Source organism: Macrobrachium rosenbergii, chromosome 8 (assembly GCF_040412425.1).
Source record: "Macrobrachium rosenbergii isolate ZJJX-2024 chromosome 8, ASM4041242v1, whole genome shotgun sequence".
Classification (NCBI taxonomy): domain Eukaryota; kingdom Metazoa; phylum Arthropoda; class Malacostraca; order Decapoda; family Palaemonidae; genus Macrobrachium; species Macrobrachium rosenbergii.
In genome coordinates, this window is record NC_089748.1 from 53,511,098 (window position 1) to 53,533,597 (window position 22,500).

The 22,500-nt window shown below is 37.7% G+C and overlaps 2 protein-coding genes across 3 annotated transcripts in view; one reads left to right on the forward strand and one right to left on the reverse strand.

Moving 5' to 3' along the window:
- Task6 (TWIK-related acid-sensitive K[+] channel 6) overlaps positions 1 to 22,500 on the forward strand; it is a 739,267-nt gene that overhangs the window by 270,002 nt on the left and 446,765 nt on the right. The window lies entirely within an intron of this gene.
- LOC136840867 (uncharacterized) overlaps positions 1,183 to 22,500 on the reverse strand; it is a 345,410-nt gene continuing 324,092 nt past the window's right edge. The window contains 7 exon segments of the mRNA XM_067107819.1: positions 1,183 to 1,401; positions 4,311 to 4,423; positions 5,816 to 5,875; positions 8,717 to 10,407; positions 15,856 to 17,372; positions 17,375 to 19,200; positions 21,395 to 21,506. Of these exon segments, the coding sequence (XP_066963920.1) occupies positions 1,327 to 1,401; positions 4,311 to 4,423; positions 5,816 to 5,875; positions 8,717 to 10,407; positions 15,856 to 17,372; positions 17,375 to 19,200; positions 21,395 to 21,506 (5,394 nt within the window). The 3' untranslated portion in view covers positions 1,183 to 1,326.

Here is a 22,500-nt window from a genome sequence, read left to right on the forward strand (position 1 = left end):
TTTTATAAAACGTGTCACTGAATTATTTTGAAATGATATACCATATTCTCCTCATTCCCAGTTTGGAAAGGCCATGAAGATGAAATTAATCGTGTAGATAATTTTGACAGTTTGTGGATACACCTGTCCAAATGTACTCAGAATTTGAATGCTCGTCAGTTCCCTTGGAATTTTAGGAACTGGAGTTCGCAAAATTTTCACCAAAGCTTTTAACAACTTTACAGTTTCTGTCGACCATGAACGAAATTTTACTGAAGTTTTTGATCCGTTTTTCCTTGAAATTCGTGTCCCGATTTGTTCCCTTCCATGAATATAGTTCATGAATTAGATCCTGTTTTTGCCTACAATAAAAAGTAAGCACAAAATATTACCGGCAGACATAAGTATTTTAAACGGAATTCATCTGTGAGAAATCGCAGAAATGTCCTTTGAAATCCTGACTTTAAAGACACTCATTTTTTACAATATCAGTCTTAAGGCAAACACATTGAATTGCAAAACAATTTATAAAATTGTCACTAGTGACCAGGGAACAACGGGTCACGAACTGACACAGCTTAAGAACGTAACATGGGTCTTCATCAAAGTAGTGGGAAAGTGCTCGATCACACAAAGTATTCCTTGAGGCTTTTCCTCCTACTCTTGTGGAGACGCTGCATTGATTCTTATGCGGAGAACTGGAGGACCCATTTTCATGCTTTGGGTCATCAACCTTACAATGGCGCTCTTACATTTCCATTGTGTAAGTATTTTTTCTTCACACTTTCTCACAGGCAGTCCTCTTCTGTTACTTTCATAGTGAATTTAGTTGTTCCTAGTTTTCTGGTTTATCTTTTTGCACCACCTTTCGAAATTTCTCCCACCTTCCGTTTTTATATTTTCCACTTGATTTCTCCTTCCCTGACTCCATCCGTATAGTGATTCGTTGATTCGTCTTGCATTTCCTTGCAAGTAACAAGTAACGTCATATCGGAGAATTAAACCAGTCACTCAGCCCTGCGAGTTCTGCCGTTCCTCTTCCTACGAGAACCTGTCAGTGCTTCTGACTAGGCTTTCTTATACTCTCCATCCATTCCTCTCCTTCATTCCTTCACTTTGTTCACTTTTGGTATGGCGTAAAATCTTGCAGTGTCCCAGCGTCCCGATTATGTCATTAACAGTTGAGTGCTTGTACCATAGGGAATCATTTCTGGTACGGTATCCTAGATGATACCTGCGTCCCACGAATCCTTAAAGTATGCGACCATAGGACCTCCATTCCTGATGAATTTCAAGCCGCATTTATAACGTTACGGTAGAATTCCCTGAACAAGCAAGCGATGGTAATTAATGCTTTTGGAGGTAATTCAGTGCTGCACCTAAAGCCCACCCAAGTCGGAATCCATGGATCTTCTCACACACCTGAAAATGAATAATTAGTGAATAAAAGAAAAACCAAACAAATCAGTTTCTGAAAATACTATGCATAACCTTACAATAATTGTAAATAAATGCACACTTGTACGTACCCACATAAACTTGGCAATATGGCTTCGATTAATAATATATTAAATAGGAGTTATGAATTATTGTTCACCTATTCTAAGTAAACCGTAAAGCATGTTTTCCATTGAATTGGTACTTGAACAAGTATTAAAATTAGCACACACACACACACACACAGAGAGAGAGAGAGAGAGAGAGAGAGAGAGAACTTAGGGGGAGGACTTCTGTTCTTTGAAGTGAAAGATGAAAGAGAGACAGAGAATAGAACTGAGGTAATCTGTCCTTTGGAATAAGGGGTAAAGGATGCTGGTAATATGAAGGCTATATTAATGCCTCGCTGACTTCTGTCGTTACTGAAGGAGAGGACAGTATAATCAACAGTTATTTCAGAGACATTGCTCGTGGACTTTCCATTTCATACATAAATACATATGTATGTTCTTATATGGTTCGTATGTTAGTGTGGCTGTACAGATATGCTGGCAGTACGTCTTCAGGGATGTCTAGCCCTACCAGGGCTAGACATCTCTGAAGGCATAGTAGGAGCATTTTGGAAACCTACTCGGAGGAGTGCCAGCTCCTCTCTAATAGAGAGGACCTCTTTTGACAAGTGGATGGTGTGGCGATGTGGTCCCCCTATTAGGGTCCTCTTCGCCAATATGTACTTGGCACATGCTGGTGGAAGGACCTTTAAGAACTCCCCTACTGGTCTGTCCTGGAATACACGCCAGGCACATTGATGATATGCTATTAAACCCCGGGGGTTGGGGGCGTGTTTAAGTGACGTCAGTGCGCCTCACGCTTTGCACTGTAGGCATTGCTTAAGGTTCTTTACAGAGTCTCATCGCCCCTAGCTGCAACCCTTTTCATTCCTTTTACTGCACCTCCGTTCACAGTCGCTTTCTTCCATTTGTCTTTCCACACTAACAATTGTTTCATGGTGCAACTGAGAGGTTTTCCCCCTATTACACCTCCATAACCTTTTACTCTCAATTTCCCTTTCAGGGCTGGATGCCTTCGTAGGTCTCTGGCCTAAATTACATATTCCATTCCATTCCACTATTATTTACGGAGAATTTCTACTGTGTTGTAGTAAAGGTACATCCTGCCATTGGTTTGTTATACAGATACATTGTACCTCAAGATAGAAGAGATCCTAGTCAAAGGCTGTACCCCTTGGTAAGAGGAAATGACCCCGTGAATAGCTGATGAGTCTCCTCTCTTGAGATCAATGGGGATCCTGCTTTTCTCTGCAGTGGGAGGCAACGAAAAGAAAATAATGGCATATATATCGTTCTTCTTGGTGTGAAGCTCGCCAAGTGGCCAGTGGCGTGGGGTTTTAAGCCCCAATAGCCTATAATAATTTCACAAAGGTCAGAATGTATATATATAGAATTTATATATATATGTGTATATATATATAATATATATATAAATATATATATATATATATATATATATATATATATATATATATTTCTATATATATATATATCTAGATAAATAGACAGATTAGTAGATTTTTTCATGTACTTATTATGGAATATTACGACACCAATTCACATATCTGTAAATGGTTACCGGCTTCTGCTGGGGTAAAAAAAAAAAGAAAAAAAAAGCGTGGGGTTAACAAGCTCATTCGTGGAGGCTTGCTAAGAATCTGAGAGTTTCTACTGCTCTGGCGTCATCTCCTCCAATGGGTGCAGAGGCATCTAGTATAATTTTATGATATATATATATATATATATATATATATATATATATATATATATATATATATATATATATATATATATATATATATGTATATATATATATAATATATATATATATTATAATAAAATTTTATAATATACAGTATATATATATATGTATATATATATAATTATATATATGTACTGTATATATGTATGTATATGTATATATATATATATATATATATATATATATATATATATATATATATGTATGTATGTATGCATGTATATATGCATTATCTATGTTTCGTATATATGCGTACCAAGGCAATTGCATTTCGAAGATCGTTAAAACTGAGACGAAAGTTTTCGTGGAATTAAGAAACTTAATGATCCAAAAGTTTACAAAAATATTGACAACTTTATAGTACCATAATGACTGCCTAATTGAAAAGCTATCATTAATAAGTTAGGAAAGTTGCGTAAACTTTTGAGGACTTTAATTTGCTAGACGTTCATAAATAATCTTTGTAAATTTTATACGTTTTATTACTTTCGTTTATTATCATTATTTTTTTTCTGTAAGTTTGTGTTCATATATATTTTTTAAAAATAAGATCAGGAATTTTTCATTGTGCGTTAGACTAGATTTGAAGAATTCCACATGTGTTTGTATATGTTTTTTGTTCTGAAAGAGTATTTGCTGAAGAACCGTGAAAGAATATTTGCGGAAGAACAACGTAAATATTTAATTGAATAAATAAATGAATGATATCGTTGGAAAGATGAACTCATGCCAGCAAGGGGTCCTTGCTTTAACGAGCAGTCCGTAATAAAATGAAAAGAATGAAATAGTGGAAAAAGGAACAGTGAAAGTGTGAGGTCTAAAGCTAAGTAAAGTAATTGTTCCACACTGCAAAAAGGGAAGGATTTAAATTCTATGAAGCAATTTGGAAAGCTTCGTAACACTTGACGTTTCATAAGGACAGTCTGTCCAGCAAAATATTTTCTATGTACATAGGTTTAGTACTCTTATAGACAGTAGGCTAAATGCAAAGCCTTCTTAAGTGTGTAGGAAGATCAAGCCTCGTTATTCCTGATTTTGCAAAGGGATTAAAAATGACCTACCAATATCTCTGTGTGGTCAGGAAGCTGTAGTCCATGAGATAACAAGGCGGCTATGTACTGGTAGTCGAGGCAGGCGAGAGGATCTGGAAGTTCTTCCGCCTTGCGAGAACACACTGCAAAACAAAGCAGGAAATTAGTCTAGAAAGCAGTATCTTTATAGTCATTTAAATGCTGAACAAGTAAAGATCACTTTCAGAAACTGTTTTGTTCAACTGGCTCCCAGGAAGAGGGGTTTTAGAAAAATGGAAACCGGGTCTCGTCCTTTGAAAGCCAAGCTTCCCAATGTAAAAAATCTGAATTTCAGAGGAGTTTAAAATCCGACCTTGACATTCACACACAAATAAAAGAAGAGGACAGGAATGAGGGGTCGTTTCATTCCCCTCTTGACCTTTCCGAGGCTATGGGAAGTCTTAGTTGGGCTGTCATTCCTTGGACAGACTTCCAAAGGTCAAAGTGGAATTATGGCTTAAGGTGACCAGGCTCTATAAAAGGTATATCCTGTTCCATATTCCTTTAATCGTTAAAGTCGTCTGCTCATTTTTCTTGGGCCTCCATTAAAGGTATTATCAAGACTTAGTGTTCAATATCAATTCATTAATTTATTGGCAAGTATATCTATCCATTCGTTTCTAAATCTGGTGATATGAATTGTTTTCAAGATTATATTTTTACGATAAAAGCCAATCGTTTCTAAATCTCGTGATATGAAGTGTTTTCAAGATTATATTTTTACGATAAAATCCATTGAACGCTTTCTGGTACGTTACTCAGTTTTCATTTGCTTGTTTATTCATTGTTGTTATTTTTAACTTCACATGTTTATTTTAATTTATTCTTCACTGGTGCTTGTTATTAAAGATTCAGTTAGATTACACTAAACTCTTTGTTTCGCGTACTCTATATTCTTATGTTTAAAACTTATATTTCAAATATGTATTCTTTCAGTATAAAATGTATTACGTTGTTACTTGTTTATTTGTGTTTTGGCGAATTTATCTGATTATTCCGTTATTTATTTGCATCTTTGATAAATCGTATATCACTTAAATCAGATATCACTTTCCTGACGCCGTTCTCATTATTTGCGTATTCCCCTCGAGTAACAATGATCTGTTTTGAACGTCTTGAAATCCAATTAAAAAGCTATTTCCTGTTGTCTCTACACGTGTTAGCTGTTAATTTCATTAGAATTATATTAATTTTCTGACTCTCTCTTTCATTTCGTTCTCTACCTAAATGGCCCTTATCTAGTGACGTCATATTTGTCTGTTTATTAATTAACGTCACGTTTCGCTCTTTCCTTAATGACTTAATTAAAAGCTATTTCATAATGGTCTTGTCTATTGTTCATTTGTATTCTTACTGAATACTATTCTCTTTATGCGCGGTTTATTCGTTGCTAAATTTTACAGTAGTTGCATTAATGCACGATGAACATTTTCTCATTAAAGCTGGAGTAGGCATTTTGTAAGAGACCGTGTTAAATGTCTGGTGGCTATACTTACTAATATTCGCAGCTATTCTAAACTGCTCCACACGCACAAATCCGTACGCCATATCAGGTTCTGGAAGGAAAAAGAGAAATTAGTGCAAATTGCAAGATGTTACCTGAGGCAATGAGTGGTGATAAGACTGTCTCACCTAGAGTTTCCCTTTAGTAATTATGCATCAGTTAAGAATACTTTTAAAAGTACTAAATATTGATTACTTAATATTATTATTATTATTATTATTATTATTATTATTATTATTATTAGAGGAAGAGTATCTCTAGTAGACATTACTTGAGAGAGGAGAGAGAGAGAGAGAGAGAGAGAGAGAGAGAGAGAGAGAGAGAGAGAGAGAGAGAGATTATCTCAAGCAGGCATTGCTTGAGAGAGAGAGAGAGAGAGAGAGAGAGAGAGAGAGAGAGAGAGAGAGAGAGAGAGAGAGAGAGAGATTATCTCTAGCAGGCATTGCTTGCGAGAGAGAGAGAGAGAGAGAGAGAGAGAGAGAGAGAGAGAGAGAGAGAGAGAGAGAGAGAGCAAACTTTGTGTAGGAAAAAAAACAAATATTGACTATAAACTCAACGCCAGTTCAGGACTCACAATCTCCCTCTAATGATCTTTGACCTTTTCACACCTATCAAACGGAGTTTCCACGCATCATTGGGTCTAATGAAGGCGAAAGGGGCTATTCTGAATGATATGTAGTCATATTTGAAAGGGTAATATTCAGTGCATTGGGCGAGAACGATGAGGAGCGAAATCGAATGAACGGAGAGAATATCAAGCTAGGTAATATATAGTTTAAAGGTCTTTAATAATATGAAGCTAAAGTAAAAGTACCATAGATATTTTACTCAAAATTACATTTATTTATCCATCAACATCCTCAGGACACCTTTCAGTGGCTTCTTAAGGCATTGAAATATTTTCAGAATTAAATTCTTTCTTAAGGCAGTGAAATACTTTCAGATAAGAATTCTTAAGGTATTGAAATATTTTCAGAATAAATTTTTAAGGCACTGAAATATTTCCAGAATTAAATTTTTAAGGTATTGAAATATTTTTGGAATTAATTCTTCTTAAGGCATTGAAATATTTCCAGAATTAAATTCTTAAGGCATTGAAATATCTTCAGAATTAAATTCTTCTTAAGGCATTGAAATATTTTCAGAATTAAATTCTTAGGACATCGCATTATTTCAGAATTAAGATTTTCAGAAATAAATTTGATAATTATTAAACTTGTCTGACCTCTCATCACCTTTAAAGAACAGATTGGGACAAAATTAAGATTTTCAGAAATAAATATGATAATTATTAAACTTGCCTCCGTCACCCCACCACCTTTAAAGAACAGGGTGGGACAAATACATCGCCATTATGTCATTATAGACAAGCGCATCTCCACACTTGACGAGCGCACGCACGCACGCACGCACACACTCACACGGACCTGAAGGACTGCGGTCATCGGGGGATCTAGCAATTGATTGAAGCTAGAGCCAGCTGGCATTCGCCAGCCCTCCACCACTTCCACAATTCCCAATCTCTCTTTTGGGAGTCGGATTTGGATCAGGGCTACTTTGGACTGATCTTGCGCTGCCCTTTCGAAAAAAGGGGTCAGCAGAGTGCTCTTGCGTACGTGTTTGGGTTCGGTTGTTATGTGGAATGTGTCCTAGAAATGTCAAAACCTTGTTTTTTTTCTGTGAGCACTAATACCAATATTATGACAGTAAGATCTGAAATACTAGATTGGTAGTAAAGTAATGAATTTCTGATAACAATAGCAATTTTGGTATTGAGAAGAAACATTTAAACGCCTTATTAACAAGCCTCGATTAGAGAAGTTTTATATTCGTATAATAGCGATATTGACATTGGCATACAAAGAACAGTCAAGTTCTGACGAATACAGGACACAAAGACCTTTCTTATGTATTTTTTAGAGCAATGGTATAATGTACTGAGTTTATAGCGATACAGAGCTCTTGGGCTTTCAAGGGACCTGGCATGGGCGGGGGAGGGGGTGACGAGCTCTTGAAAGCTTAAGAATTGTGTATTTTTAAAATAATTTATTTCCAGAAATAAACAAGAAGGGTCTTATTTTGTCTTCTGAATATTATCATTAATTTATGCAACACCAATAAAAGAAAAAAGCTTGAGAAATAATGTATTACGGGTAGCTCTGTAAATAGCCAAGATAAAACTTGACATGTTTGAAGATCGTCTTTTTCATTTTTTCTTTACTATTCCTTCTTCTGACTTTATATGGAGACGTTCGTCCCAGTCTTGCTATTGTTCATATCATTCTTCGTAACAATATTACTATCATAATTATCAATAACCCATCAACATAAGAAAATTCTAAGAAAATTCTAATGTAATGGTAAATAGTCGTGTTAGGTGAATTTAAAATCGATACCTAACCTTTACGTTGTTTGTTTCTTAAATTTCCATTGGATCACGTGATTAATGTCATTATAACGGGAAAGGTCAAACATTTAACAGCTCAGAATATGTCAGTCATGAAACTTATAGCTTTTAAAAAATATTTTACTTTTTTCGTGTTTTGTTTATGTGCCATTTTAATTTATACATACATAATTTTTCAAGCTTCATTCTGTTATTTGTATCTTATGCATTGTTGGTAGTATTCAGGACACAAAATAATCACAATTAAATGACATTGCTTTCTTATTCATCATGAAGCCTATTCTGTCGTTATGGAATTAGCATAAAATTAAATTAATTGAATAGTAATGCAATCTAAAGCTCATTAGCATAATATAAAATAAAAACCTTGGTAATAAGCAGTTGTTTTACAAATAAGTGTCTTATCCTACTGTAATTTGAGTTACATATGGGAAACTTAACATTCTAACTTCTTTACTAAGTTGCATAATTGTCGTAATGTCTTACCTATCAAGTTTGCATTAGCTGCAACGAAGTAAAAAGCTGTCGTGGCGAGGAGCGTCGTGTGATTCAATGGAGGAAGTTTGATGTGTGCTTTTACCACGTTCGAGACCTCTCTCCAACAGTCCTCCCCGTCAGAGCCTGCTCCCAAGCCCGTGACGAGATAGGTCATGTCCTGCATTTTAAACCTCCCAATCGAACCGACGGGTAAACAAGAGGTTTGCAGTATCAAATCCGGTGTCTGAGTGGAAGGGTCACCCTTTAGAAGTTCGTTTTCTATGGCTTGAGAAGTTGGCACGGGGGCTTTGTTTTCTATGGAATCTTTAGGGGTCTCTTCGTCAATAAAGGCATCCTTTTGCGATGAAGCTAACGCAGGGTCTTTTCTGCCTTGTGGTTGCCTGGAATATGTGGAATGTTCTTTGTCCTCCAGTTCAGTTCGTACTGCGTCTGACGATGAGTTCTCGTGGCGAAGCCCGTCAGTAATAGTGGAATTTTGAAGATGGGTTCCATACGTTTCTGAGTCAGTGTGCTGTTTGCTTCCAGGGACACGAAAGAGGAGGTCTTCCAGAGAAGTGCGTATCAGCTTCTCTGTCGATTTGATTTCACTTTTCACTTGGCTGTCTTCAGCAGGGTTAATGACACGTTCATTGGGCACGGTAAACAGTAAGTCCGTAACGGACGATAACGTCTTTTTGGAAGACGGAGCTCCGTTCGAGACTTCAGAATTGTTACTATTTGTATCACTTAAATTACCAACGGAAGAATGATTTACTGCTAAATCCGACCTGACCAAATCGAGGTCCTCTGAGATAATGCTGCTTGTACTGTTCGAGGGCACTGTTATACTACTAGGATCAACGATAGGAACGCTTTGACTTGGTAATGCACTATCACTAACGTCTAAAGGAACATTGTGGCCAAGGGTTAAAGCCCTGTTTACTGATGCATCATCGGTATGAGCTCCATTTAGTGAACCTGAACTTCTGCCTCCCTCTGTAGTATCCAGTCCATGGTCTGGTATTTCATGTCTATCTTCTGCACTATCACTCTCCCTACGCGTCATTGTTATCGTATCATTATCATTTATTCCACTTGCATGACTCTCCGTCGTACCTTCTCTCCCTTCTTCAGTGGGTTTCCTTCGACGACTTACTCCTTTCCTAACGGGCTTCCTCCTTCTAGGGATAGTTCCCGGCGGTCCCCTGGAAGGCGGGGGTCCGAGGGTAGGATTCTTGCCCGGTATGTCAACGTCAATTCTGGTGGCTGTTCCGCCATCGTTCGCATCCTTCACATAGGCCTCCCTCGAACCAATGGCTTTAAGGATGGAATCCACCACTTTCTTCACTTTAGATAACGTTTCCTCCATCCACTCACTCGTAATTGCCACAGGCGGCCCTGACGGCGACTGAGAAGGCACCGGTGACCAGTTGGGTACTTCTGATGGAGGAGCGGGAGGAGAGGGTATTGGCATGCCAGCCTCAGTCACGTGGCCCTCTGGTTCTGAGAGATCAGCATCGTCGTAGCCGGCTGTGAGTTCTGGGTATTCCTCCTCAAGGGGAATATCAGATCGATGGCGAGGGGTCGTGGCTACAGGAGGGGAAGGAGTAGTAATGGAATCCCTTGAAGTAGGAGATATCCTTAAGATATCGCCACTCTGAAGGACCTTCACTCTAGCTGGGTAGATTCCCATGGCCACGCTGTGGGTATAAAATTGATATCAGTTACTTGAAAATAGTCTGAAACATTTGAATCGTTTATGAGAATTGTGTTAAAAAGTAGTATTCCAAACTGCTTGCATCATGAATGACCAAGTTTTAAAGGCTAAAAGTGTTAACATAATAATTATATATTGCTCTTGGATAACCTTTAAAATATCGTTTATTAAAAGAAATATGGAATATCCCTTTTAAAAACACATGAAAAGGGCATCTTGGGAAGGGAATGAAACATTAATTTTTTCATTTAAAATATCACATTTTCATATCTAATTAAAAAAATAACCTCATAGGTAATTATAGTTGCATTTATCATATGAACATATTTAAGAATTGTTGTGGAATAAATATACAAGCAATAACTAGTTATATTGACATTTATCGTATGAACATACTGAAGAATTGTTGTGGAATGAATATACAAGCAATGTTGCCATATTTCTTATCCCCGCTTGCTATTCAGTGTCTTCAAGAAACAGTCTCTATAATTATTATGACCGCGTTAGGAAGAGACTGATAAGCAGCGTTCGCCCTTCGGATGCTGTGAGTCAGATAAGAAAAAAAGCCTGTGACTGATGATTCCTGTGTTTTATATGACAAGGAAACCGAAACAGGAAAGTCAAATAAAAGAAACGAACAGAGAAGTCAAAGTATCAGAACAAGGAGACTCCATGTCTCAAGTGAAGACAAACTTTCCTCTCATAAGACAAATGGATGATAAAAATTCGGAAAGAAGGACGCAGGTATAGTTCCTTGTATTACCACTATGTATTCATTTAATGAAAATAGAAGTTTATCTTTACAAGGTTGAATTCCACTTTTTTCCCCAACGGTCATCTCTTACCGCTGAACTTTGAATTTCACAGAGTGGTTAACCGTCGTTAACCGTCAAGATTTTCTTTCTAATATTATTGTAATTGTCCATTCCCTCCTCATATTTCTTATAAACTGGTATAATCAAAGATGCTATCGTCTGAGAGTTCTGTTAGAAAGTCTGTTAAAATTAGCCTTGTGGTGAAGTTCGCATCCAGCGTTATTTATATTGTTGAGTACTAAATGTGCTTTAATTATCCATGTGTGTGTTAAAAATCGCCCAGCTTAATCATCTCATGAAATTGCTCCTTAGGAGCAACGCCAGAGAATTTTTAAAAAATCAAACCTTATACTTCATGTCTTGTTTTAACCCACTTTGGTGTACTCTAATAATCTTCAGCAGATTTGAAAGAGAGATAGATGAGTTGGTAGGGACCGGGTTGGGGGCAAAAATACCCTTCTAGTTTATATGTATGAATAAGTTGATTAGACATTGGGGAGAGAAGGCTTTAGCTCTGCTCTCAAGCAGTAAATAAATACATTGATAAAATTGTCTTCTTAGCTTAAGTAAACGCTGTTACTACATTCAGAAAGGTCGCAGGGCACAGGAAATACTAAAGTTGGTAGAACAGACAGAAAAAAATCTTCGCCTTAGAAGTTATCAAGACCTGTGCCCATGAAATTCAACAACTCTCGTACACCACTCGTGCTCCGTAGGGGGTTATTGAAGTCAGTGCACTTCATGCGGTGCACTGTAGGCATTACTTAAGGCTCCTTGCAGCACACTTTCGGCCCCTAGCTGCAACTAGTTTCATTCCTTTTGCTACACTTCCGTTCATATTCTGTTTCTTTCATCTTACTTTCCACCTTCTCTTAATTGATTCACAGTGCAACTGCGAGGTTTTCCCCCCCTGTTACACCCTACAAACCTTTTTACTGTCAATTTCCCTTTCAGCTTTGAATGACCTCACAGGTCCCAGCGCCTAAATTTTATACTCTACACTACTAGTAAGATAATACGAATCAGGAAGAGGTAAGAACCTGTGCCAGTAAACTGTATCAGCCTCATCCTGTAAAATCGTACTTGAAGGGGAGTCAGCCAAAACTACTCTCAACACACCAAAAGTAATTTAAGGTGGAATATAAAGACCCAGTTACAAACCAATGAAGTATTCTTCTAATATTGTATAAGAAAGTGCACACTGTTTGTATGTAATGATGTATTTACATACGAAGAAATTCCATAAAAAAGAGTTATTGTATATTGAGATAAAGATGTTCAAACAAATTAATGAAGATCTTGTCAACACCAGGTAAACAAGGAATACGTTAGAATCGTCACGCGTAGTGAGATGATGAACGAAGTCCACTGGATGTTAAAAGAGGAAGATCCCTTGGCTTAAAAAAATCAATGTGACACAGCTTGAGTTGTGCACGATAATATGACAATTTATTCATTAGAAAAGGTAAACATTTAAAATAGTAATCTAAAAAATTAAAATTACTTGCCTTATAACCCTACAAATCAGGGACAAAGGAAATTAACAGGGGGGAAATCCCTGGAGACATACCTTGGAGATTTCCATAAAACTTTATAAAACTGCTGGAGGGGAGAACACAATCTGTGAGTACCTGAGTAACTTTAGGACTCTCACCGGAGGGAGGGGGTGGAGCCAGTCTTGTCTTTATGGAAAGTATCCTGGATCTGTCTGCAGTAATGTTTCCTTTGTTAATTTTCTCTTTTTTGATTTTTTGAAGTTTATATGTTAATTTTCATTTGTCGGATTTTTGTTTGTAATCCTTACTTCATGAAGTTTGTATGTTAATCTTCATTTTTCGGATTTTCGTTTCTAATCTTTTCTTTTTATACTGTATTTAAATATATATTGGAGTCTATTTCCACTAAGTATTTAGCATAGCCTTGATGAAAGCCTCAAGTTAATTGAAACAGCTGCCGGCTTAAGGGAACATGACATGAACAGCAACAATTTTTGTCGTATTCTCCAAATTTCAACCCTGAAGATATCAGTTACAGGAAACTGGATAAGTTTTGCCTTTAAGTCGTACACGTAGCGTAGTCGTGAAGACAGCCTGAAGTTAATGGTTGAAATAGCTGCCGGCTTAAGGGCAAATGGATAGAACAGCATCAGTTTTTGTCTTTTGCTCCGAATTTCAACCTTGAATTACAGGAAATTGCAGGTTTGCCTTCAAGTAATGCACGCTTCGTGGCGTTTTCCTTCTTAAAGGGATCGAGCAAGAAGGTGTTGGACTTTCGACTGTTAGCAAGTCTTTTAGGATAATTTAGTCTTTTAGGATAATTTAGTCAGTATTATGTATATATATATATATATATATATATATATATATATATATATATGTGTGTGTGTGTGTATATATTGTGTGTGTGTGTTCTTTGGGCGTAGTTTTCTCTTTTGCGACTCTCGGTGCAAACCGACGCAACACTTCTCCAACTTCCTGTAGTTCATATCTTCAGGGTTGAAGTTTTGAATGGAAAGACAGAAATTGCTGCTTTGCTTCTCCATTTATGCTGAAAGCTGATTTAGCCATTAACTTAGGGCTATGATCATAGCTATACTAAATGCTGAATGGATTTACATTCCGTAGAACTTCACAAAACTGTTGGGAGGAGAACACAACCTGAGAATACCTGAGTAACTTCAGGACACTCCGGAGGAGGGTTGGGGCTGGAACCAGTCTTGTCTCTATGGAAAGTATTCTGGATCTGTCTCTGGTAGTGTTTCTTTTGTTAATTTTCTATTTTTCTGATTTTTAAAAGTTTATATGTTAATAATTTTAATTTTTCGGATTTTTGTTGACAATCTTTACTTAGTGAAGTTTGTATGTTAATTTTCAGTTTTCGGATTTTTGTTGACAATCTTTACTTAGTGAAGTTTGTATGTTAATTTTCATTTTTCTGATTTTTGTTTTGATTCTATTTTCGTTATTTTGTATTCAACTATATATTGGGGTGTAGTTCTATATTTAGCATAGCCGTGAAGGTAGCCTTAAGTTGATGGTTGAAATAGCTGCCGGCTTAATTGCAAATCAATGGAACGGTACCAGTTTTTGTCTTTTTCTCTAAATTTCAACCTTGAAGATATGAATTATAGGAAATTGGAGAAGTTTTGTCTTAAAGGAATACACTCTACATGTGGATTAGCAGTCGAAGAGACTTTAATTCCACCATAGGCCTTGTTCTTAACGGGAACGAGTTAAATGGTGTTACCTTTCCGGCTTTTAGCAAGTCCTTTAGGATAATATACATATACATATACATACATACATACACACACACACACACACACACACACACATATATATATATATATATATATATATATATAATATATATATAATAATATATATAAGCGTAATAATACTAACAAAGTATCGCACAAGGCATGTTAAAAGTCGAAAGGCTAACACTTTTAAGCTCGATCTCTTTAATCAAGAAGGGCCTATGGTGACATTGAACTTTCTCGTCGAATGCTAATGTACATGTGGCGCGTGTGTGTGTGTGTGTGTATACAATTTTAGCCACTTATGTGCAAATGCAGTATTCATATTGTGGAGGTATTGCAAGTAAGCCCTACAGTAGTGTTTTGTTTTTGCACTGTAGCTTACATACTCAACCTCATAATGTTGTTTAGGTTGACTGTTAGTCTTTGCTTGTAAAAATCTTGGTGAATAGCTATAAGTGATATTTTATAAAATCTTACTTTCTGCAGGGTATTAACTTACTACCTTTTATTTTATTATTTTCTTTTCCTTATGTGTTGCCCATTTTTCATATTTTGTTTGTAAATATGAACCTGTAAATTTTTAATTTATAGGCTCATAGTTACAATCTGGAGGGTGTAAATTTAGCTCAGGTGCACAGTTGCTAACCTAGATGTCAGTGACTTGTCTAAGTAGGTAGCCTATTGACTTATGTTAAGTTACCCTTTCCTGCGCTAATGCATACACATACGCATATGCTTGTGCGCGCGTATAACCTGGATGAATACAAATGTATGCATGTATCATTTGTATAAGCATTTGCTATATATAAACACATGCTAACGATTAGTGGAAAGGAATATAAAATCTAGGTCAGAGGCCAAGTGCTGATACCTATGTGGTCATTCAGCGCTGAAAAGGAAAATGAGAGCAAAAAGATTTGAAAGGTGTAACAGGAAGAAAACCACATAGTTGCACTATGAAACAATTGTAAGGAGAAAGTGGAAAGTAAGGTGGAAGAGAGGGAATATGAACAGAGGTACAAAGAAATGAAAGCTAATTTTAATAGGTCATTGTTACAACAAACTTTGCTCCTTTATTTGGTTATAACTTTTATTAAGAGACTTTGCTACTCAATTTGGTCGCTGTTACTTAACAGACTTTGCTACTTTATCTGGTTGCTACTGTTAATTAAAGACTTTGCTAAAGGTTGCAGCCAGGGCAAGGGACGCTGCAAGGAACCTTAAGTAATGCCTACAGCGCACCGCTTGAGGTGCACTGATGGCACTGCCCCCCCAGGGGGCTAACGATTAGTACCTTGCACGCTCACATTCACATGTACTAGTGGCCTTCCGTATAGGCTTAAGCGCAACCTACCTGGAGGCAAAGAGCCAATACTTCTGGGACGGCGAACACCGATACGTGATGTTTGGAGCATCGAAGAGATTACGGAGTTCTCGCTTGGTTCGGAAACCGGTGTCTACTTCTGCGAAGTGTTCGGTGTAGTTCTGCTGCTGCCTTGGAGGCTCCGCTGTGTTGACAGGTTCATCTGGATATCTTTTGCCGCCAGATGGGAGCATGTCGTTAATTTTGGTATTGGCTTTTCGATCGTGAGGGATATTCTTATATCTTTCTCCATTCGCGACAACGTTGTTTGTTTCTCTCTGTTTTCTTTGGTTTACCGTTTTCAAAATGAATTGCTTTATTTCGTTCATTGCACCTCTTCTGTTACGCATATATTTCGTGAGTTTTTGAACTGATCTGTCGAAGTAACTCCTGTTCTTTATTTCACTATAAAGGAGACTTTTACATTGCCCAACACTCAAGAATTTACACATTTTGTCGTATCTCTCGTTTATCCATTGTTCCAAAAGATGATCTCCTTTGTAACTTACGAACCCGTTTGGTACATCTTTCTTCGTAGGAATAATAATGTATTTGTTGTTAAATATAATTCTACCTTTTCTGTGTTGATTTTCTCCCAAACTATGATGTGAATTACGTGCTAGAGAGTAACGTTGTTGTGATTCCCCTTCGTAGCGTTTATCCCCTCTCCCAAGAAGAGCTAATTTTCCCTCCAAGATATTCCTCTTCCGCCGCAAAAACCCTTCCGTCCCCCTGTCTTTCCTCCTATGCAAGTGACGGTGTCGGTGACGGTGCCGTTGACGTGACGTCCGGGCTCCTTGGGGACTTTGGACATCGGCAAAAATTCCCCCTGGACTGTTGTTGTCATCCTTGGCTCTACCCAGAGTGTTTTCAGTCGTCGCTGCGGCGGCTCCCCCTATTTGTAAAGGACTTTGAGGCTGACGTCTGCTGTCTTTCCGAGTGATGGATCTAGATTGGTTTTTGCCTCTCGTAGCGTGAGTGGGTGTCTGTCTCTCCTCCGCCGCGTAAATGGGGCCTCGGGTGGTGTCATTGTCTGCCCGGGCTGGAGTCCCTTCTCCCTTCGTTAAAAATGCGCCGTTGTTTCTGGTGCCGAGAATATCGTTATCAAATGAAAGTGAGCGATGATTATTGATCTTTTTCCTTGCATAAGAGCTGCTCGGCAGTGATTCGTCGTCGTCGTCGTCTGTGTTTGTGAAAAGCGTCTGTTCTTTGTCTTCTAAAACGGAGGCTGTTTCTGTCCTTTTTATTTGTTGCATACTCGGTGAAAGTGGATATATTTGACGACTTTCATTTAATACAGGACGTGTATCGTCTACCAAGTGTTCTTTCCGCTCTTCTTTGCCATAAATGGAAACATTTCTAAACGTCTCCTCTTCTTGTCTTGATTCTCTAAGATTTAATCTAACCAAGTCATGTTTGGCAACGCTATCAGCAGAAGGGGGTTCATGCTCTGCTCCCATGAGGCCCCTCCGACTTCCGGGCAACTCCTGCAGCAGGGTGTCCGACGAAGTTTTTATTCTAGCATTCGGTGTTTTCCCTCGTCGGGAACTCCCTCTTTGGCGACTGGTGTAATTTCCCCCGAGATTTGGCTCACGAGTGGCACTTGATAGAGGCTCGTGAATATTGAGATTGGAATCGCCCCGCCGATAGCTCCCTCTCGTCGAGGATCATTTTTATCGATCGGTATCGAACCGCTAGCAGGAAGGTCTGGTCGTCTTGGTTCCCCGCCCCCCTCCTCATCCTTCGTGAAATCGGTGGATGTCTCGAGGGATATCGATGGGCTCATCTCACTTGAGCCTTGATGATCCGAAACTGATCCACGCCCAACATTCAATGGATTAGAGTCTGATCCCAGATCACCCTCATGGAGGTTGCTGATGCTGACTTCTCTTGTCGCTTGGCGATCTCGGGGAGATATCGAAGTCTGACGAATGTGTTGGTTCTGTTGGCGCGGTCCCTTCTTCTTCTCACTTTTATTTCCATTTCCTCGCCCGTCGGTTCGCTGTTTTCTTCTGGTCGGTTTCTTGAGTTTTCTTTTCCTCTGATTTCTCCTCTGAGAGGTCTGGTTCAGTTGAGGAGGTTTTAAGTGACTCGAAAAATGATCAGTCTTATCATCTATGGCAAAGGCTCTTTGGTGACCATTATTTTCGAAAGCGGATCTGTCGATAGGTATCGATGTCGATGATGCTCGATGCGAAGGCGATAATTTCCCTCGTTTGGGAAGTTGATCGTCTCGTTTGTCAACTTCTCCTCTTTGGCTTCTTCTCTTGCCAACTTTCCCCTTTTTCTCTTCGACGTGCATACGCTCTCTTCCCCGCTGTCTTCTGCGCTTGGTCTCCTTCGTTGACGTCGAATTTATTTTTTCCATTCGACGTCTTCCTCCTCCATCAGGAGAAACATTGGATTTTCTCCCCTTTCCTCTTGGTCTGATATGAGCTGGATTTTTAGTGTCGCTGCTTGGCAGCACATCGAAAGCGAACGTATCCTGTGACGTCCTGCTTGCTTCTGTGATCGATTGCGTGGGCTGGTCCTTCCCAGTGGAGGCTCTGCTTTTTCCTCTTCGCCCATGTCCCTTCCTCTTCCAGCCCATCCTGTTTTTGGTTCTAGATGGAGGAAGAAGCGTGGTCATGTTATGCATAAAGATGGGACCTGTAGGGGAAGTCCCAGAAGTTGTTTCAATTTGCGTGTCACTCCCCCGTTGTTCCTTGTTTCTCTTGGGCGGGGGAGTTCGGAATTCGAAGTCGGCTGCTGTAACATAAAGGATACTCTCCTTCGTACTCCCGGAGGGATCTGGAGTAGTCGCAGATTCTGCGGTGTCATTGATTTTCCGGGAGTTACTTATTTTGCTTTCACTATCACTTATATTGCGCGGCGTTTCAGTTTCTTGCACTCTTACAGAAAACACACCGGTTTGAGCGTCCTCGTCACTCACACCACCCGCGGGTGTCTCTGCAGTTCGGCCATGGCTAGAATTATTGTTTAAATTATTTTTTAATCTTCTATTTACAGATACGCTAACACGCCTTTCGCCGTTTTCCTTATCTATATGTTTCCTGCTTTTAATCTCCCTGCCATAATCACTAGTAGTCTTATTTTGTCCTTTCACTGACGCGCCCTTTTCAACTTTCAGTTTGTTTATATCTTCGGTTCTTACGGGCCCTTCTTGGCTTTCTTTTGGTTTCCCCTTTTCTTGTTGGTTATCGCCTTTCACTCTACTCTCTAATATGGCCTTTTTGATATGGTCCGGTGGGCCCTTTAACGGCACAGTTACTTGTAGAGTGCCCCCTCCAAGGTCGGCCGTTGCTACCGGAGAACTTCCGTTTTTGTACATTCGACCTGATTGGAGAAAAAGAATTGTATATGTCATTAAATCTGGGTATTGAAAACTACCTGCAAATTCCTACAAAAATGGCAAATGGAAATTAATCTAATTCCAAACACACCGGAGACATAGACATACACATACAATTGCATAATTATAAATGGTCATATTTACAAATATGAATATGTTAAGCATCATCATTATGATTGTTGTCATCATCAGTGTCCTTGACAATCCCACAGGAGGAATTCTTTTCGAGCTGAATCTTTCTCTTCATACTGACTGGCTTTTCAAACTGATTCTTTTGCTTATTCTTTCCTTTATTAAATATTTTTTTTTCTGCATAACCTTTTTCATACTCTCAAATATTAAGCCACAGTTCGAAGGAACTTTGCCTTGGAAATAACTTACGCCCTAAGGGTGTATGTGATCTAGCCAGGATTTAACCCCATGCCTTTTCTTTCTGATGCAGAGGTGGATAGTTAACTTACCTCAGAGCTATGAAGAGAGATAAAAATGGATACCGACCCTGCTGTACACATTCGTGTCGAATTCAGGTTTTTGTACCCAGAATCGAAATAACCCATCTCCACCATGGTATTCTAGTTTGCGACATGAGGCTGTTGCATGATAGTTTTGTCACTAATGAGAGAGAGAGAGAGAGAGAGAGAGAGAGAGAGAGAGAGAGAGAGAGAGAGACACACTTAAGACCAACAGAGGGGAGAGACAGATAAATGGATAGTAAGAAACTTGAAAATTGTGTGAATTGAAATTACTTTGTCTTTTAATGAGTGAATTAATAACCTCATGTTTACAGGAATAAGATGTACCAGCAATAAATAAGAATAGGAGGTAACAGAAATAAATGACGATCTCTCCAAGTAATAGGCCCTAATTGTAAATTATAAAGAGGATAATTAGCGAAGGAAACTTCTGCTTCCTTCGAAATACCTCGAGGAAAAGGACTCGGAATTAATAAACAGTATCTGTTGTAAGTTGGCTGCGCTTGGCAATTCATTTCCCAAGTTTGTCATATACTGCAGCCATGCATCAGCCAATATCGCGGCTGTTCTCTTAGAATTTTCCTTTTATAAAAGGCCTCTATTTCATTTCCAGCGTTCAGGCTCTTTCGGTTAGGGAAACTTGATTTGTTTGCCATGTGTATATGATGTATATATATACATATATATATATATATATATATATATATATATATATATATATATATATATATATATATATATATATATATGTGTGTGTGTGTGTGTGTGTGTGTGTGTTTTACTTTTAATTAAATTAATGAAAATGGAGGCAGTTTCTGTAGTAGAGTTGAATTTCCTAATTACTGGACTGTTTCAAGGTATTGCCTGCCATTAAATTATTCTAATGGAAGAAAGCAGGCTGCTTGAAAAAAGCAATAGAAATGCGACGTCTTCTCTACTAATTGATCCCACACAGTTATCCTTTTAATAAGTTTATTACATGTACATATGTACGTGAACACGTACACAAACAAACACATATATATAATATAATATATATTTATATATATATATATATATATGTAATATATAATATATAATATATATATATATATATATATATATTGAACAGTAAATGCTTGTTTTCAATTATTGAGCCACAAATAACTTCTGTAATATCGAGCTCACTGTGCCTTGGGAATAATTAACGCCCAAAGGGAATTATGTATGACTAGTATACCAACTCTGATCAGAATTCAGATATATGCCATTTTGGGTTAGGTTACAGAGAGAGAGAGAGAGAGAGAGAGAGAGAGAGAGAGAGATTAATCTAATTTTTTTCTAAATTAGCGTAAGAAAATTATATAGAACACATACTTTAATAAATATACAGTTTAAGAAAACTACTAAAGAATACATATAATTAAAAAAGGGGCCACTATATTTCATATTTAATTAGGCACTCTTATTAGTTGAAAAAGCGTGAGCCAGCTTTTGTACCTGTTGCATATGAAATAATAGAAAGTTAACTTGATTAAAGCGTAATTTGATACGGGTAGGCTGTGTTAGTATATACATAAAATATGATCAATCTCATTAATAAAAAAGGCACATGTTACATATGGACTTTATATGTAAAACAGTCACAGACGCATAATTTAAGAAATTGTAAAGCAAGATACGAAAGTAATTGGAAGCATCGTACGAGAAAGTACAAGTCTCTCACCTGTAAGGAAATTGGCTGCCAACCAGAGATCAGCTGCTTCGTCATGGCCTGCCATGATGGTCACGTGACCTCTTCTGACCAAGAAGCCTGACCTCGTCACAATTTTGCGGGCCTATGGGGGAGAAAAAATAATTAGACCTCAATTATCAAGCTAGGATTCTCTTAAAACTCTTACTTTAATCAGTCGTTTCAACTGAAGTAAGGAAAAGGAAAGTCCTTCATTTAAATCCTTGTCAAAAGTGGCACCAGATATTTTTTTTTAAGAAATTCGTGTAGCCAGTTATTTCAAGGTTCTCTTACAAACGAAGTGACGACTTCGTCTACGTCTGCCCTTCAAGGTTTCGTCTTGTTTTTAAACTGATTATGAAGAGTTTCAAAGTTGAGCTGAAAATGCCCTAACTTCGTGCATTGGCACGGCTGTAAAATTTTATGTAATTTTTACGAGGGCCACTCGCCATTCTATTCTGCGGAATCTTGATAGTCAAGAAAATTGCCTTTTGTTTAATTTCATAAGAATGAATGCAAGTTGTAAATAATAATAATAATAATAATAATAATAATAATAATAATAATAATAATAATAATAATAATTGGAACTGTGTATCATGCTAGGAAATATCAAGTAATCACGGAGAAACAATAATAAATTTCTGCACACTTTCATTTCGCATCTCATTTTTTATCGAGATGCGGAAATTGTTATTAAAATTAATACAGACTAGTTTGGAACGCTGGGAATGCTACCATTTATATAATTATATTTTTGGCAGTTAAGTCTGGAAATGATTAATATGTAGGATTGTTTTTAAAGAATATTCAAATTTTCGGCTCGCTTGTACTACCAGCAGTATAAACCTCCAATTCTTAAAAGGTTTGCTCATAAGTCGTACAAAAAGAAGTTAAATGCTGTAAAGACCTTGGGATTTTGCCATCTGAAAAGGGCATTGACCCTGGAAAGCTGGCCAAGGTCATTCCTAAGGAATCCTTACCAGTTAAAAATGATAAAAGTCTGAATGATAATAATATAACGATTATTAATATTATTATTGTTGCACTTAAATGTAATCAGGACATCATATGAATTCTTGAAAACTGTATGTAGTCTG